General features: G+C 36.5%; 1 protein-coding gene across 5 annotated transcripts in view; it reads right to left on the minus strand.

Moving 5' to 3' along the window:
- Positions 1–18,159, minus strand: part of DYSF (dysferlin) — a 3,914,743-nt gene that overhangs the window by 2,986,078 nt on the left and 910,506 nt on the right. For all 5 annotated transcript variants that reach the window (XM_044064060.1, XM_044064063.1, XM_044064061.1 and 2 more), the window contains exon 3: positions 9,998–10,089. In XM_044064060.1, the coding sequence (XP_043919995.1) occupies positions 9,998–10,089 (92 nt within the window). The remainder of the gene's footprint in view (positions 1–9,997; positions 10,090–18,159) is intronic.

Here is an 18,159-nt window from a genome sequence, read left to right on the forward strand (position 1 = left end):
TAATAAATACAATTGAGTACTTTTAAGATGATGCAAAAGCAAAATAACGAGGAAGAAACACAAATACAGTAAAGACAGATAATTTTTTTTGAGTGAGCAAATGAGATGGCCCCAGGAGTTACAGGACAGAAACAAGTGCAAATGCAGGCCTTCAAATCAGAAAGTTGAGAGAGATGGAAGACCTAAACGCCAATAACTACAAATTCTGGGCTAGAACTAATTTTATGTGGTAGACAGGTTGCCCAGTGCTTATCACTCCCACTGATAGCTAGAAGGCTTCCTCCAACACAGAAAGTTTGGGGCTCAGAAGCTTACAATAGTCCTGGATACAGCAAATCTGTATCTGGGAACACTAATTAAAGGAAAGGTAGGAAACATCAGCCATAGCTTTTTTTCAGAAAAGTAGCAAAACAATAGTAAAAATAATTCACATGCAAGTGCTGGCACACTTGAGTATGCAGCAATATTAGTCCACACACAGTTTGAAAAAATGTAATTAAATTAAAAAGGACCTCAAAAGCAAGTGCAGAAAGGGTTTATTAGGTAGAATGCAGTAAAGTAGATGGACTGGGGGAGTATATCCTAGATCAAATCTATAGAGGGGTTGCACTGCAAAAGCCACCAAATTTAAAACTACAACCAAGAACAGGGAGGGGGTGGGGAAAAGTTTCAAATAGAGGTGTGGGAGGAATCAGATGCAAATTATAAACCAAAAAAATATATACTGATCTCTGTATATTTGCAGAAATGTAAGACAACAGATATCTACAACAATTTATCTCTTCTATAATATAGAATAATACAGAAAAATATACTCAGCTCTTATATATTTGCAGATAGTCTTGTAAGGCTGTCTCTCTCAACACACAGGTTCCACTTTTAAATGCAGGCTGCAAGCTAAGTATGTCAAATTAAGGGAACCTTGAGTTAACAACACACAAGCTTATAGAAACCAAAATGAGGGGGGGAGACAGTTTCCAACAGAGATGTGAGGAATCAGAGTGCAAATTGTTCATAAAAACCAAAAAATATATACTGATCTCTGTATATTTGCAGAACAGTAAGACAACAGATATCTAAGTAAATAATTTAGCTCTATAATACAGAATAATACAGAAAAATATACTCAGCTCTATATATTTGCAGATAGTCTTGTAAGGCTATCTCCTCAACACACAGTAGGTTCCACTTTAAATGCAGGCTCAAGTTAAGCATATTAAGTCAAATTAAGGGAACCTTGAGTTAACAACACACAAGCTTATAGAAACCAAAATGAGGGGGGAGTTTTAACAGAGATGGGAGGAATCAGAGTGCAAATTATAAAACCAAAAATATACACTGATCTCTTGTATATTTGCAGAACAGTAAGACAACAGATATCTACAACAATTTAGCTCCATAATACAGAATAATACAGAAAATATACTAGCTCTATATATTTGCAGATAGTCTTCATGGTATAGGCTGTCTCTCAACACACACAGGTTCCACTTTTAAAATGCAGGCTAAGCTGCTATTGCTTCAAATTAAGGGAACCTTTGAGTTAACAAATACACAAGCCATAGAAACCAAAAATGAGGGGGGAGGTTAACAGAGATGTGAGGGAATCAGAGTGCAAATTATAAAACCAAAAAATATATACTGATCTCTGTATATTTGCAGAACAGTAAGACAACAGATATCTAAGCAAATACCTATTTAGCTCTATAATACAGAATAATAAGCAGGAAAAATATACTACCAGCTCTATATATTTGCAGATAGTCTTGTAAGGCTGTCTCCTCAACACACAGGTTCCACTTTAAATGCAGGCTGCTATTGTCAAATTAAGGGAACCTTGAGTTAACAAATACACAAGCTATAGAAACCAAAATGAGGGTGGGGGGTGGGGAAGACAGTTTCAAATAACAGAGATGTGGAGGAATCAGGAGTGCAAATTATAAAACCAAAAAAATATATACTGATCTCTGTATATTTGCAGAAATATGTAAGACAAATAGATATCTAAGCAACAATTTAGTTCTATAATACAGAATAATACAGAAAAATATACTCAGCTCTATATATTTGCAGATAGTCTTGTAAGGCTGTCTCTCAACCCACAGGTTCCACTTTAAATGCAGGCTATTTGTAACTTGTTTATATTTTTTGAGGAATCATTCTTATTGGTAGTGTGCAATTCATATGGTAGTCATGGCTGAAATGACTATAAGGCTATTGGAGTCTCTGGGTACTTGGTGCTAAAGTAGCCCGCATACTTAAACAGCGTGACTTGTTTGATCTGAATGTTGATTTAAGACATAGAATAGGATAATTAGCTTGATCCTAGACTTTCAAAGATTCCCAAGAGCACTTGTTATGTTGATGATTAGACTTAAGTTGGTAAACCAGCAGGTAAGAGAGGTCATACTCTTGAGTTTGACAAGACTATCAGAATACCATAAGATTAACTTATTACTATCCATGGACATTTGAGCACTGTTATAATATTAACGAAATAACAGGTCATATACCACTGCACATACTAAGCAGCATTCATGCAGATGTAATCTTACTCTTCAAGTTATGTACCTGCAGTGTACACAATGTGTCTGCAATATCTTCCAATGATCATTCAAGTAAGCAACCTTACAGATTCAGAGTCATAATATGGCTTAGCTCTTCCCATAATACACATTTTAACCAATCATTCAGAAGCTAACTTTATCTGTTGCAGTACCCAAGTTCACATGGTTCCTTTCATTCACTATGTCCATCCATATTTAAGAAGGTGATTATGCCTTACTACAGGTCTTCTTGCCATTTTAGGAGAGTAGGAACAATGTCTGTAGAGTGGAGCACTAGGGTTGCTAGATGAAGTAGTGAGCAACCTTTCCCACAGGCCTAGGCTACAGTAGGAGACTGGTACCTAAAGTAGCATGAGTCCATTGTAAAAGAGCACACAGATACTTGCAGACTGGACTGAAAGTACATCTAAAAGTATTTTTTTTAATTAATTAGATTTTTAAATGGTATTGTGCAGATGACACTGCCAATGACTCTGTACACACATACCTTTTTGCACACACGTCTGCGCGCCGGGTCATTCAGTGGGTAAGGTCAATTCAGTGTTACGTCAACATGCTTAAAGTTGACACAGTAATGTTGAACTGTGCAAGAGCGACATGCTTCTGTGCATCCCCCAAGGTTACTTCTCAGAATATGCAAAGTATAACACAGTGTTTGTGTGTGTCCCCCATACCGCTTCTAATTATAATTACATATATATATATATATATATGTACACACACACACACATATATATATAATATATATAATACACACACACACACACACACACACACACACACACACACACACACACACACACACACACACACACACACACACACACACCCTTACTAACTCTGAGACTGCACAATCCCCAGGGAAGGGCCATATTCCTCTTCCCCAGAGATCATCCTTTCTTGTACAACTGTCAATCTTATGAATTGTCGTCCGTAATCATAGGTCATCTTCCTACACAGGTCAATCTTATCCATGATTGAACAATTTAATGGTAACTATATATATACAGACAGATATAGATTTAGACTTTTTTTTTTTATTTAAGTATGTATGGAGAAGATACTTGTGTGTGCATATGTTAATTCTCCCATTAAATCCAATGCAGTTAGATATATATTTCCAGGAGACCATTATCATTGCTTGAAACTGGTGTTGCAATGGGAGAAGCATGTGCTCCCACCTTTGCAAACAGGATTATGTATTATTGGGAGAAATCATACTTATTTAGTTCTGATTACATAATATATTTTTGTTATGGACATGTACTGAAAGTGAATTGACAGATTTTATTGAATATATTAATAATAGTTCTTCATTTTCAAAATATACATACAGTTTCTCTACTGATGAAATTAGTTACGTGAATGTATAATTAAAAATAAATTAGAATATATATTTATATCAAATATTTATAGGAAACAAACTTTAATAGTTATTTACATTTTCAAAGTAATCATGAGTTCCATCAAAAATGCAGCCTTGTTAAAGCACAGATGGTATGATTAGCCCACATGATCTCTGAAGAATCTATATTTAACCTAGAATTAGACAGACTCAATAATGTTTTTACAGTGGGGATATCCTGCAGGATTTGATTCAAAAGTTAACAACTAAGATCTGTAAGAAACTGACAGATGAAACATATTCTCTATACTGCGTATTGGATCACATAACTTGTAATTGCACACTAGAAATGTAACAGAAATGTCAGAAGCAGTAACTCTGATATACAACAAAGGCATAAAGAACATCAGAGGGGTTACAGAAAAATAATTGGGATTTACTCAACTTGTGTGATAGTTTAAAAGGTAAATTTGAATCTGCATCTAAGTTTATTTATAGAAGGGCTAACAATGTGAACGGGATATTGGAGAAAAGAATGATGAACAAGGAGACTAATAATTATGATTTGATTAAAAGAATGCATTACTATGGATTCTGTAATCAATGTATGTACATACTAGAGATGGATTCTGTTCAAATTAGTAACAGTAATATAGTTATACCTAATAGGGACAAGTGGTCTCATACATTTGGCACTGTATCAACCATGCCCTTCCTTTTACATAGGTAAAGGTACTAGAATTTTTGGAAAACGTATTTATGAACATATATATGACATAGAAAGAAGAAATAAGGAAAAATGTTGGGCAGACATACTTCTATTTGTAAAAATGTTCATAGATTTAAATTTTGTATGTTAGGAAAAAATGGAAAAGAATCCTGGAGTGGACTACGGGAGGAGGTTTTTCAGTATAAAGAACTATTATGACAATTTTTCTAAAATGCAGATAAATCACTAGGTTTAAACAAATCTATTTATGTAAATCCAAATTTGTGAGATTAGTGTAACACTTTCCCTTAGAATTGTTCCACCCTGACATTTTAATTGTTTTAACTGTCTTCAAATGAATGGGACTTTTTTTTATAAACAGATGGTATACAAGTCTATTTATTCATTATTTAACAACTCTGTATGAATTTTTTCATTGGTCATGTGGTAGTATGCAAGGTTATAAATGGGTTATGATGTATAATCATATTGTTCTGATGAAGTTTCGTAAATTTAGAGACAAAAGTGCTTCACATGGTATAGCCTTTGTATTTTTATTACTTTGATTAAACAACTGTATATTCCTGTGCAGCTATCTAATTATTTGTGAATTCAACTGGTCGTGGTCACTCATGTGTGCATATGTACTGGAGTGGCAGTGGATTGCTCTGTATGGATCTCAGAGCAATAAACTGAATAATATATAAATTATATTTATATATTTATTCATTCATTTGATCTCATTCAACAACTAAGGTGCACTCAGTCAAGCAAGCGGCTGTACTTAGTGTGTGTGTGTGTGTGTGTGTGTGTGTGTGTGTGTGTGTGTGTGTGTGTGTGTGTGTGTGTGTTTGCACACATACATGTGAATGTAGGAGGGGGGTTGCACTATAGCATGTTACTGAGACTCATGAGCTGAAATATATTACTGTGACCACTTCTGTTGTGTTTTATTGATTCATTTAATCACAATCAGACATATGAAGTGTACACACTCAATAAAGTTGCTGTAGCTGGTGGACACATTTGTGTGTGTGTGTGTGTGTGTGTGTGTGTATATACAGGGGGTTGCAATGGATTCTACTGAATGCTTCTGTGCTGTACTAAATTCTTCTGACAGTGGTGAGCTAAAATATACTACTGTGGCAATTTATGTATTTATTCATTAGTTCTATCACAATTAGACATCCGAGGTGGGTACAATTGATAAAATGGCCGTAATTAGTGTGTGTGTGTGTGTGTGTGTGTGTGTGTGTGTGTGTGTGTGTGTGTGTGTGTGTGTGTGTGTGTGTTACTGTGGCCATTTTTGTTACAATCAGACATCTGAAGTATATACAGTTAATAAAAAGTAGAATCTGAGTATAAGATAAAAGTTGCTGACCCTGCTGCCAGTTACTGACCATGTTGTCATGATCAAAGTAAGCAATCTGGCTTTGTGAAACTAGTGTGCATTTATATGAAGGAGTTTGAAATACTTCACTGTAATTATTAAAAAAAACAGTCAGACAGAGATGTGCAAAGGCAGTAAAGTGTCTGTAAGTGACTGGTAGGGGGAATTGTCTGTGGATGAAAATGTGTATGACTGGAAGTGTTGCATTGTATCTAAATGTAACAAGTTTGGCATCATTTTTTTTTCACTTTCCATAAAGTCAAAACATCAGCATTGCACCCAAGTGGCTATTTTTGGTAGTCTGGGCAGGATGTGGGATAAAACCTGATCACTGGCACAGTGTACAATGAGTGGAGTAGTCATCTCACAGAATGTGGTTATCTGGATTAGTTCTTGGCTGTGAGTCCTTCTGCAGGGAGGCAGCATATTGTTTTTATCACTATGTAGGCTTCATCCAGGTGCTCTCTTTCCACCAACATCCCAAAAACATGTCACAGGCTTAAATGGTATTCCTCCAGTTTGCCTGCAGGTACATTGTGTGTGTGTGTGTGTGTGTGTGTGTGTGTGTGTGTGTGTGTGTGTGTGTGTGTGTGTGTGTGTGTGCGCGTGTGTGTGTGTTTAGTGTGTTTGTATCTGTTTGCGTTTGTTTAGTATGGATGTGTCCTGTGTTGTGTGTGTGTTTGTAAAACAGAGAGAGAGCGACTATGGGTGTATGCATGTGTGCATCTTGTGATAGATCTTGGCTGTGAGAAGGATTATTAGAATGTGTGTGTACGTTTGAAAAAAAATAACATCAGCAATTTATCTGCAGACACGCAATACTGGGAGCACATACATTAATCTTCTGGCAAGCAGTAAACAGTTAAATAATTATCTTAGAAAAATAAGGCATAAAAAGCATTACACAACATCTATCCCCTCAGAGTTGTTTTGGGTTCATTCGGCCCCGAGACCCATGACTGCATAAGGAGATTTTGAACTAGGTATACCAGGGGCCCCATCCTTAACCTATGCCTTGGGTCCTATCTGCTCTAAACTTGGTCCTTCTCAGAGTGTGCACATTGGGTCCCTATAGCCTATGTGGATGCTGGGGACATCATGGTGATTATTTCTTTAATTTTCCCCATAATTACACTTCTGAGGTATGCACAGAAGATCACTATAACATGTCTAGAAACAGAGTACTATTTAGAAGCACAGAAGGTCACCATAATATGTCTAGGGACAGTGCACCGTCTTGAGCAGCAAGCTGGAATACATTATTGTGATCTTTTTTCACCTTCCTCACAACGAAACATTACACATGTATACAGATAGCTATTTTTGTGGGTAGAAGTAAAGAGGCATATTGTGTGCATACATCTGACAGCAACACATTGAGATATATTACTGTGGCCACTTATTCTTCAACTTTCATTCCAGTCTAACACAGACTGGTGCACAGAAGACTGGTACCTTCTGGGAATAAGGGTGAGAAAACATGCTGGGTACATGAATGACCTACAGTAGCTTGAAATATATACCTGTAGCCATTTGTTGTTTTAATTTCATCTCAATGTAACAGCAAAGGAATGCACAAAATGTGTATAGGATGGCAGGCAGCTGACTTCAGACAAGATGTCTTTATCCTTATAACCACTGTTTTTCTCTCAGCTTCTATTGGAAAACAGTATTATTTTGTTATTTTTGAGAGTTAATCTTTAGAAACAACTTATTGCTTTCTTGAAAGAAAAAGACATAAGACTGAATTTCTTTACGTGTGATTTTTTTTTGGAACAAAATTGCAGCAAAATATTGGAAAATGCTGTAAAATATACCTCAGAGCACTGATATCTGTATTCATTCAATTATTTCCTCAATGGTATTACACTGTAGTCTCGGCAGTTAGGATGCACTAAAGGGAAGAGCTAAAAAGTAAGACACAGATTTAAAAAAAGTGATTTGCTTAAACTGTGTGTAGAGGCCAGAATGAGGGAACTAGGAGTGCTGGGGCGAATTTGGCCAGGTTACAGTTTGGGTGAGTGGAAGGTGCCCAGAAGCTTAGGAAGATGGTTGTCTGTTATATCCTTGGCAGGCTATAACCTATATATCTAATGTTACTACAGCAGTGATCAATATGATGAACATTTGCCATAATGCAAACGCAAGTCCAGAACTACGCTGACACACACTCACTATATAAGAAAGAAGCTAGCGTTTAATAACAACAGTTAGTCTGCTCCATTTTAGTACTTAATATTCCTAAGCATTTGCATTTGAACATTTCTTGTTCTGTGCCTATAATTGCACACAAGCATATAAATTTACTCTTGACAGTCCTACAGATCTAAAGGACTTTAGTAAAGGCATACAGATCAAGTTACTATGGACTGCAAGATAAACCTTATGGCAGACAGTAATTCTTCCGTACTTATATAAATGATCTATATTCCATCTACATACAAGATGTACAAACCTTTTAGGTAGCGTAGAAAGCACAAAATCTGGTTTACAGTTACAAAATAAATCAAAATCACATTTTTACACACTAGATTTAAGTTTAACATATTCCCAGTGGGTAAGACACTGGCTAATATGCATTAAATTACTCATTCCCTCCAACAAGGCTTTTTTGAGTTTGTACTCAAACTCCCAGTGGGTGTGCCCTGAACCTTTTAACAAATTAAGTTATTGCTTCACAGTTCAAAAAATTTTAATGTCTATAGAATGATACAAGTTACTAGAAAACTGTAAACGACAAATTATTTGGAAAAAAGTTACCTTTACATTGGCTACATTCATTCAATTCTAGGTCTTAAACTGGATTTTATAAGCCACAATAACCATGGTAAATACAAATTAGTTAATGTTGTAAAAACAGCTTATGATATCTCAATAACAATTCAAGCAATACAAACAAAGATGGTAGCATTTTCTTCAAACAGCTATGACCTTTCATATGAAGCTAAGCAGTTTTGATGTGTCACTTGATTGTTGAGATACATAGTAAGATATGCACATTATTACAATACAAATAAATAATATACAAATAATATTCAATGTTTCTTTATCTGTACTAGACAGAGGTCAAATATCAATACAGTTGCATTTGCTATTGTGCAACCTTTAACATGAAATCTTCTAATGCATTGTATCTACCATGGTTTTGGAATTATTAATGCAAATGTGCAATAACTTATGCCTAGAGGTGTCAGTAGGCTGTAACTGCAGAAATGCCTGGATAAGTCATTAGAATGCAATGAGTTAAGTACCAACAATTGCTCAGAAATACACAGGCATAACTATTTTACAGATATTCTAGTTACCACATTATATTTCTAATGATCCTGCATATTTAAGCACTGCTGTTGTATTTATTTCCATAAAATATTTAAAACCCCTGATTAGAAGTTATTAAGTTCACCAAAAGACATATTATTTCCTCCTGAAACAAAATATTCACTAATCTACACTAACACACCATTGCTTAGGTCACACTTTGCAGCAGTTACTGCGGATGGTTAATTGCTGCCAATGTATACATACTCATACATTTAACATAAGTTTCCAGCATTCACTTATAACCTTCATTCTGTTTAGTACATGTTTATTTATTCTAGTTGCATCTCTAACTATGCACACTCAGTTCGCACATCTTCATGTACATTTCGGTTGTCTGAAACTATTTAATTTTTTACTGTTTAATTTAGCATGTTTTTATGTTTAAGTAAAACAGCTGTCCTGTAACATTAATCTTCATTATTCAAAGACACACAATTTTATTTACATGTCATTAAGAACTCAAATCAGAAAAAAACTATTATTTATAGATTATATATCAGGAACTGATTTTTCCTTCTTCTCTATCAAACTCCATCAATGTTTAGTAGAATGTTTATATTACATTTTGTAAAATCCTTCTCCAAAAATAAATCTTTCTTTAACTGCTTTTTTCCACATTAACATAAAGACAATTCTTGAAAAGCAGGTAACTGGAAGTGTCTTACCTGTTCCTACCCATAGTTTCATGATCCTTTATGACCACGTGAATTTCTGCATTGGGATCCAGTGGTACTCCTTTTAAATCCCATTCAAAGCCCTGTGAGTAATAATCAAGCAAAAATAAGGTAACCAGTATGTATACACATGCCTTATCCTAAGATGCAAGAAAAAACAGTTTATAACCTGAGTTTAAAATAAAAAGTACTCAAGCTTATTATGTTGACATTATGTACATACTCATCTCGCCACTGAGACATGAAATTGAAGATACTCTTTTCTGAGAAATGATAGGAATATGAACGTTGGTAGAAGGATTATGCTTTGCCAGAAGGTAACACAAAGAATGAAACACTGAAAGCTATGTTCAGCAAATGGGAGGTGTTGCTTTTTCTCCACTCCTCCCACACCGGGAAAAAAAACTTTAAATTGTGTACTCTGAAAGTGGTTTTAAATAAATGGTGAATCCAAAATAATGGCCTAGATTACATTACAATGAGACCAAAGAGTAACAAAGTCTGCCAAGGTAATCAGGTTAATCTGTCTAGGCTTTACATCCAAATCATAGCTTCCCCCCTTCACTAGTCCAAATCATCTGCTTGATTTCAGTTTTAATTCACTTATAGAACTGTGCTCTGTAGTCAACAGTCCAAGAAGATTTGAAGAACTGATAGCATATCCGTAAAGGAAACTTCCTAATATTCCCCTTGAAAAGTTCCTTAGCAGTCTTTCATTTGTGTCTCCTTCTGCACCTTTATCATCCATTGCAAATTCCAAACCTTCTTCTTGTTTCTAATACCCTGTTTTTCCACTTAATATGCTTCACTTAAAGCAATTACAAGAAAATCAAAATCTTAACCAACTGTAACTAATGCTTTTTTCCACTTAATATGCTTTATTTAAAGCAATTACAAAAACGTGGAATTCAAAGTTTAAACCAACTGTAACTGAAGTATTGAATATTGAATATTGTAATCACACTTCACTTACAAAACACATTACTGTTTCCATCACAAGCAGTGCTCACCAAAGTAGTATGCAGAAGCCCTTAAAGTAGTCAGAACATACTGCCACATCTTAAACCATCCCTTTCGTGGGTGACTGAATAGTTAGGCATACTAACACACCACTCAGCAGGGTGAGCAAAGACATAATGATGGTCACAGGTTCACTGGTTCATAGGTGATTATCAGGTTATTGGCCCAAAAGCCATTTTAAGCCTAGCCAAGTTTACTCCCAAACTACCAAAATATTGCTGTTATATGTCAATATCCCCAAGAAAATTTATGGTAATGATATAAGCTTGTGATTACTACTGTTATTCTGTATTGGCATCAGCCCCTTTCTTCTCATTTTCTACATGGGGTGTCACATCAAGAGTTACTGTTGAACAGTCTGAGGAAGTTCAACAGGTTTATATGGCTTTGTGGAAAAACACTGAATGCAGCAAGGTATGAAGATTAACTGGGCAAGGAACTCCAGCCATTCTGAGCAAGGGCAGGACATGGCTAGAATCCAATGAAGGAAGAAAGGGGTAATATGAAATGAGAATGTATAATGGAAGTTAGACATTTTTTTATGCTGTCTTTGGCCTCCCATCTTCTCACAACCCTTAAGACCATCTTCATTCACTCTTCTGTCTAATACTTCCTGACATCCAAGGACATTTGGCAGGGGAGGTAACAGCTGGGGCTGTAATGAGTCAGATCTTATCAGGTTTCATGCTTCAAAATGATCCTTCTTCTTAATAGCATAATCTGATAGGTGCCGTATGCAGCACCTCCCAAAAAGATATATATATATATATATATATATGGATCCATATCAGTTGATCGAGTTTACAATTTGATCAAATTTCCAAAAACCTGAAGCTTTTGAATGGAGATCGTGGTACAGCGAGGATCATAAAATTTACCATTTTCCTCAATGTTGTGTGATCTTGGAGTTTGCATATATATTTAGCAGGGGGTATGGGGGTGTGCAGGGGGGCTTGCCCTCTGTAAATCCGTAAAAAAAAGATTTTTGTGTTTTTCTAATGTTCGAGTTTTCAGAAATGTGATCATAATACTTCACCGATATAAATTTTGAGTTTCTGAAAGCTCAATCAACTGACACAGATCTCTCTCTCTCTCTCTCTCTCTCTCTAAATATATATATATATATATATATATATATATATACATATATATATATATATATATATATATATATATATATTCATATATATATATATATATATATATATATATATATATATATATATAATATATATATATATATATATATATATATATATATATATATATACATACATACACGCATATGTATATGTGTATAGATATATATGTGTATGTATCCATCTATCCATCCATACACAACCCCTTTTGCCCCATTTTTGCACATATGGTCAGGGTGTCACCTTCACCAGTGACAACCATCTAGAGCAAAGGTTCACACCACTGGGTAGCTAGCCCTGCCACCGTTGTTTTTTCACACAACACAGTCAAATGCACACTCACACCTATGGCCAATTTAGAGTGTCCAGCCCACCTACTGCATGTCTTTGGAATGTGGATGGAAACTGAAGCCCCTGGAGGAAACTCATGCAAATACAGGGAAGACATGCAGACTCTACACAGAAGGCTATCCATTGAGCCAGCTGGTAAATCCTTTGCTGTGAGGTGACAACGCTGTCCACTGTGCCCCTATGCTGCTTGCTTTCCCATATTTTTTGGCATGGAAAACCATCCCTACCCAAAAAAATAAATTTAAATCAATATAATGTAAAAGTAATCAAGTAAGAGCAAGCATGAAAAAAATATTTTATCAGCACACTTTGGCTAAATAAAACAATTAAGTGATTGTGCAAGTTTTCCCTCATAGAGTAAATGTTACAATTGGAAACAAGTTACAAAAAATTCTTGTAAAATCCTAAATCTGGAGGTAAAAGGGTTGCAAGATAATATCTCAGTTTATTAAAATGCATAAATAAAATCATTAAAAATATGTGATAAAAAAATTCAGTCTTAGGGTAAAAGTGTTCCCTAGGGGAAAATAACATTCAAAGAACAAAGTACTTGTAAAACTTTGGCAGGTGTGAAAAATTTAGTCGATTAATCAAAATCTTAACAGCACTGTTCAGTCTTAGCCTCCATACAGGTTTTGTACCAAGGGAATGGAGAACAAAAGGTCATTCCCTCATAAGGAACCTTCCACTGACCCTGGTTTTTAAGAAACTAAGTCTGACAAGCCTCATATACAAAGCCATGGAAAGACTTATCATGGAATTAATTAATCAGGATGTAGGAAGCCTCCAAACAATGGACCTTTCTCAGTTTGGATTCCTCAAGGGAGGTTACATTAAACCCCTACTTTGTTGGAAAGGTCCCCAAAGAGCCAGCTTGATGGCAAATTGCTACACACGCATTCCTTGACCTGGCCAAAGCTTTTGACACAATCCCCTACTAAAGGTATGTAAAAACTAAACAATTAGCCCTTATGCACCCAAAGGTTTGCCAACTGGCTCAAAAGATAGGATGTTCCATGATTGCCACAGTAAAGTGAAAAGTCTTGTTAGGTAAGTGGACATTTCATTTATGTACCTGCACTTGGGGGCTAAATCCAGCATTTTTCCTTAGTAACTGTGCTTTCTATCTCCCTGGCTGATTCATACAGACGCGGAAGTTCATACCCCAATTGTTAAGTCAGTTGCTGTTGCCGAGTGCTTCACACTGTTGGTTAGATTACCCATCCATTCTGCACTGCTGCAGCCATCGTCCAGAAGATAATGCGACCAGGCCTAATTGAAGGACGAGATGCGCCCTGTACTGATTTTTGCTTTGCTGCTCCTATTCTGGCTATCGCTTGCTGGTCAATACAGCTAATAAAGAAATAACTGTGGAATAGTCAATAGCAATCAGTATGAAAACATACACTAGCAAGCATTTACAAAACATAACAACAGATACTGTGTCTTCTGTGTGGAGTATACATGAATGTATTTTGCCTTCATGAAGTACCGTAGCTGGAACTAGGCACGTGAAAATCCACTCACCAATCATTAATGGACTCCAGAGTTCCACTGTAATAACCCCTAACTGAAAAAGTCAAAGACACAAACAAACAAAACAAAAGATACTGTGATATACGTAACTCTGATCACTCAAGACTAATTGATGTAATTTGCCAACACCTAACAGTATGGACTCGAGAAATTCCTTTGCCGTGTTACATAGAGCAAAATAATCCCAGAGAAATGAAATAATAACCAGAAGAGATGGACAGTTCAAATCACCAATAAGAAGAGCCCAGCACATGCAATAGCTCTGACCCATACCTGAAGGCATGGCTTCAGAGCTCAGACAAAAAACAGGGCTGAACCAAAGATAAATTGCTGGACTGGATTGGGAGGGGTGCTGAGACGTAGTGGGTCAGCAGTTAAACAAATATGTGGGTCGCGCATCTTCCCTCCATCCTCACGGGCCCTCTGCACCTCCTGCCCCGCCAGCCACAAATATCCTGTATGTAACCCTGCTCATTTCTGTGACCCGATAAGGGCTGCTAGAAAGGTACATATATGGTTTCAATCCAGCTAACGCGAAATTCAAAGAAATTGCCGTTTCAGAAGTGAAGTTGTAATTGGATGGTGTGCAACGATTCTGTTTCGGCGAGCCTTCGTGGGATTACTGCTATCTCTTGTATTGGTACCCAGCCCTTTCTTCATTTTCTACATGGAAGCTCGCCATTGAGTTGCCAGCTTTTCAACAAAAACACACTGAATGCGCAGGCGGCGGAAGATTAATCAAGCGTGAAGGAACTCCGTTTCATTCGGAGCAAGGGCAGGATATGGTTAAATCCAAATTGAAGGAAAGAAAGGGTACATGAAATGAGAATGTATGCAATGGAAGTTAGACATTTTTTATGCTGTCTTTGGCCTCCCCATCTTCCACAACCTTAAGACCATCTTCATTCACTCTTCCGTCCTAATACTTTACCTGACATCCAAGGACATTTGGCAGAGTGTAACAGCTGCTTTAAAGGCTGTAATGAGTCAGATCTTATCAGGTTTCGCCGCTTCAAAATGATCCTTCTTCTTAATAGCATAATCTGATAGGTGCCGTGTGCAGCACCTCCCAAAAAGATATATATATATATATATATATGGATCCATATCAGTTGATTACGAGTTTACAATTTGATTCAAAATTTCCAAAACCTAAAGCTTTTTGAATGGAGATCGTAATACAGCTGGTGAGGATCATAAAATGCAATTACCATTTTCCTCAATGCCAGGTGTGATCTTAGGCTTTGCATATATATTTAGCAGGGGGCATGGGGGGTGTGCAGGGGGCTTGCCTCTGTGTAAAATCCCGTAAAAAAGATTTTGTGTTTTCTGAATGTTCTGGAGTTCTTCAGTGAAATATGCATCTATAATGCTTCACCGATATAAATTTTGAGTTTCTGAAAGCTCAATCCAACTGACACAGATCTCTCTTTCTCTCTCTCTCTCTCTCTATATATATATATATATATATATATATACATACTATATTATCAAAGATATGTATATGTGTATAGATATATATGTGTATGTATCCATCTATCCATCCATCCACAACCCCCTTTTCCCATTTTTGCACATATGGTCAGGGTGTCACTTCAACAGTGGCCATCATCTAGAGCCAAGGTTTACACCACTGGGTAGCTAGCCCTGCCACCGTTGTTTTTCCACACAACACAGTCAAATGCACACTCACACCTATGGCCAATTTAGAGTGTCCAGCCCACCTACTGCATGTCTTTGGAATGTGGATGGAAACTGAAGCCCCTGGAGGAAACTCATGCAAATACAGGGAAGACATGCAGACTCTACACAGAAGGCTATCCATTGAGAATCAGTCTGGGGGACCTCTTGCTGTGAGGTGACAACGCTGTCCACTGTGCCCCTATGCTGCTTGCATGTACATATATATCAGCATGGTAAAAATGCCACCAAAGAAAAAATAAACTTTAATCAATATCAACGTAAAAGTAATCAAGTAAGAGCAAGCATGCAAAGAAAATATAACTCAGCATAAGATGAAGCATAAATAAAAACAATCATTAAGTAGATGTGATACAAGAATTCAGTCATAGAGTACAATGTTACTATGGGAAAAATAACATACAAAGAACAAAGTACTTGTAGATCCTTGGTCATGGACTGTGAAGAAGATTAGGGTGTGATTAATCAAAATCTTAACAACACTGTTCAGTCTTAGCCTCCATACAGGTTTTGTACCAAGGGAATGGAGAACAGGAGCAGTCATTCCCCTGCATAAGAGAGAACCTTCCACTGACCCAAGCATTTACAGAAACATAAGTCTGACAAGCCTCATATACAAAGCCATGGAAAGACTTATCGTGGAATTAATTAATCAGGATGTAGGACACCTCCAAACAATGGACCTTTCTCAGTTTGGATTCCTCAAGGGCAGGTCATACTTATTCAACCAGCTGGATTTTATTGAAAAGGTCACCAAAGCAATGGATGATGGCAAAATGCTACACACCACATTCCTTGACCTGGCCAAAGCTTTTGACACAATTCCCCACTCAAGTATACTAGGAAAGCTAAACAAACTGTGAGTAAACCCTTATGTCACCCACTGGACTGCCAACTGGCTCACAGATAGGATGTAGACAATCAAAATAGGGGAAGTTACCTCCACAATGACACCAGTCACTAGTGCTGTCCCACAGGGTGTTGTGTTGGGACCTCTCCTGTTTTGCATATACTTTTCTGAAGTAAAAGCCAATACCAAAGGGCTCTGGCTAATTAAGTCTGCAGATTACTGCAAACTAGGTGCAGTCATTTAATTCCCAAATGACTTAGCTATCCTGCAGGAAGGTTTGTCCTAAAGAAATACTGGTGTCAAAATCATGGTCTGAAACTAAATGCCAAAAAATGCATTATTGTTTCCTTTCGGAGGTTATCTACCCTAGGGAACTACCACATAGACAATACGTGTCTAAGAGCTGATCCAGTTGTTCGGGATTTTGGAAATTATCTGGAAAGTGACTTAACTTTTGTTCTAAGAAAATCCTTCTGTATTGCACAGTTTATGAACAAAGAGATTATGTCTAGATCTAAGGATGTCATTGTCCCCATTTATTCAGCCCTAATTAGGCTAGCCATTGAATATAATGCCCCTGTCCAGACACACTGCAACAAACCTGGAATACTTACTAAAGATAATCTTTTACCGAAAAGGATACAAGGCATATGCCCAGTTCAACATGAGCAATGATAATGCATACAGCTCAGAATATCTGTACTAAGTTTGCCAACCGTCCAGAATTCTTCTGGACTGTCCAGAATTAAGAAACCCTGTCCGGAAAATGGAGATTGGCTCTTGTATTAAAGTCTTGAGAAAAAATAAAATAAGTTATGGTTGAAAGCTATGTCCAGGGATATTAATTTTCTTTTAATTAAAAAAATGTAAAGAGGCGTTCTTCTTTTAACAATGCCCTTCGTCCAGTCGCACAGAGCGAAGACCCAAAATGGGTCACAAAAGCGCAAACACCTGTTAAATCTGTGCCGCTGGTGGTTTACATCTTTGTCTTCATGTGGAGTTTGAATTCCAGTCCAGAAGCTGTTTTGGATTAGCGCAGTGGAAGATAATCATGAATTCACTACCTTGAAATTGTGTATGTTATTAAAAACTATGAAGTTGGAATGAGGATGAAGACATAAAGTAGTTTCCAGTTTATAGGAACTGTTATTTATTATTGTGTGTTGCTGATTAATATGTAATCAGACATCTAGCTTTTGTTGTCTGAAGTTTTAGTACTGGTTAGGTGTGCTGTTAGTTTGCATACAAATTAATTTATCATTTTCTGACTTAACCAACTATACATTTCTAAGGATACTAGTTAAAAAATCTTCCTATAGCCGTGGGTCACAAAGCACTCGTTTAGACCGAAAATGTTAAAATATACCTTTTTAGTTGTGTTTAACAAGGCAAAACAGCACTTTAACAGAAGATAGCGAACTTGTTTGGTCCCTACACATACTAAGCCATACAGTCATTCAAATTTAATAGACAACTATGAAAACACACATTTTGCCATTCTTCAACACTTGCAATGTACAAAACCCAGATGTTGCTTACTTTTGCTTATTAATACT

The sequence above is a fragment of the Protopterus annectens genome, chromosome 2.part2 (assembly GCF_019279795.1).
Source record: "Protopterus annectens isolate FY-2018-M chromosome 2.part2, PAN1.0, whole genome shotgun sequence".
Lineage (NCBI taxonomy): Eukaryota > Metazoa > Chordata > Ceratodontiformes > Protopteridae > Protopterus > Protopterus annectens.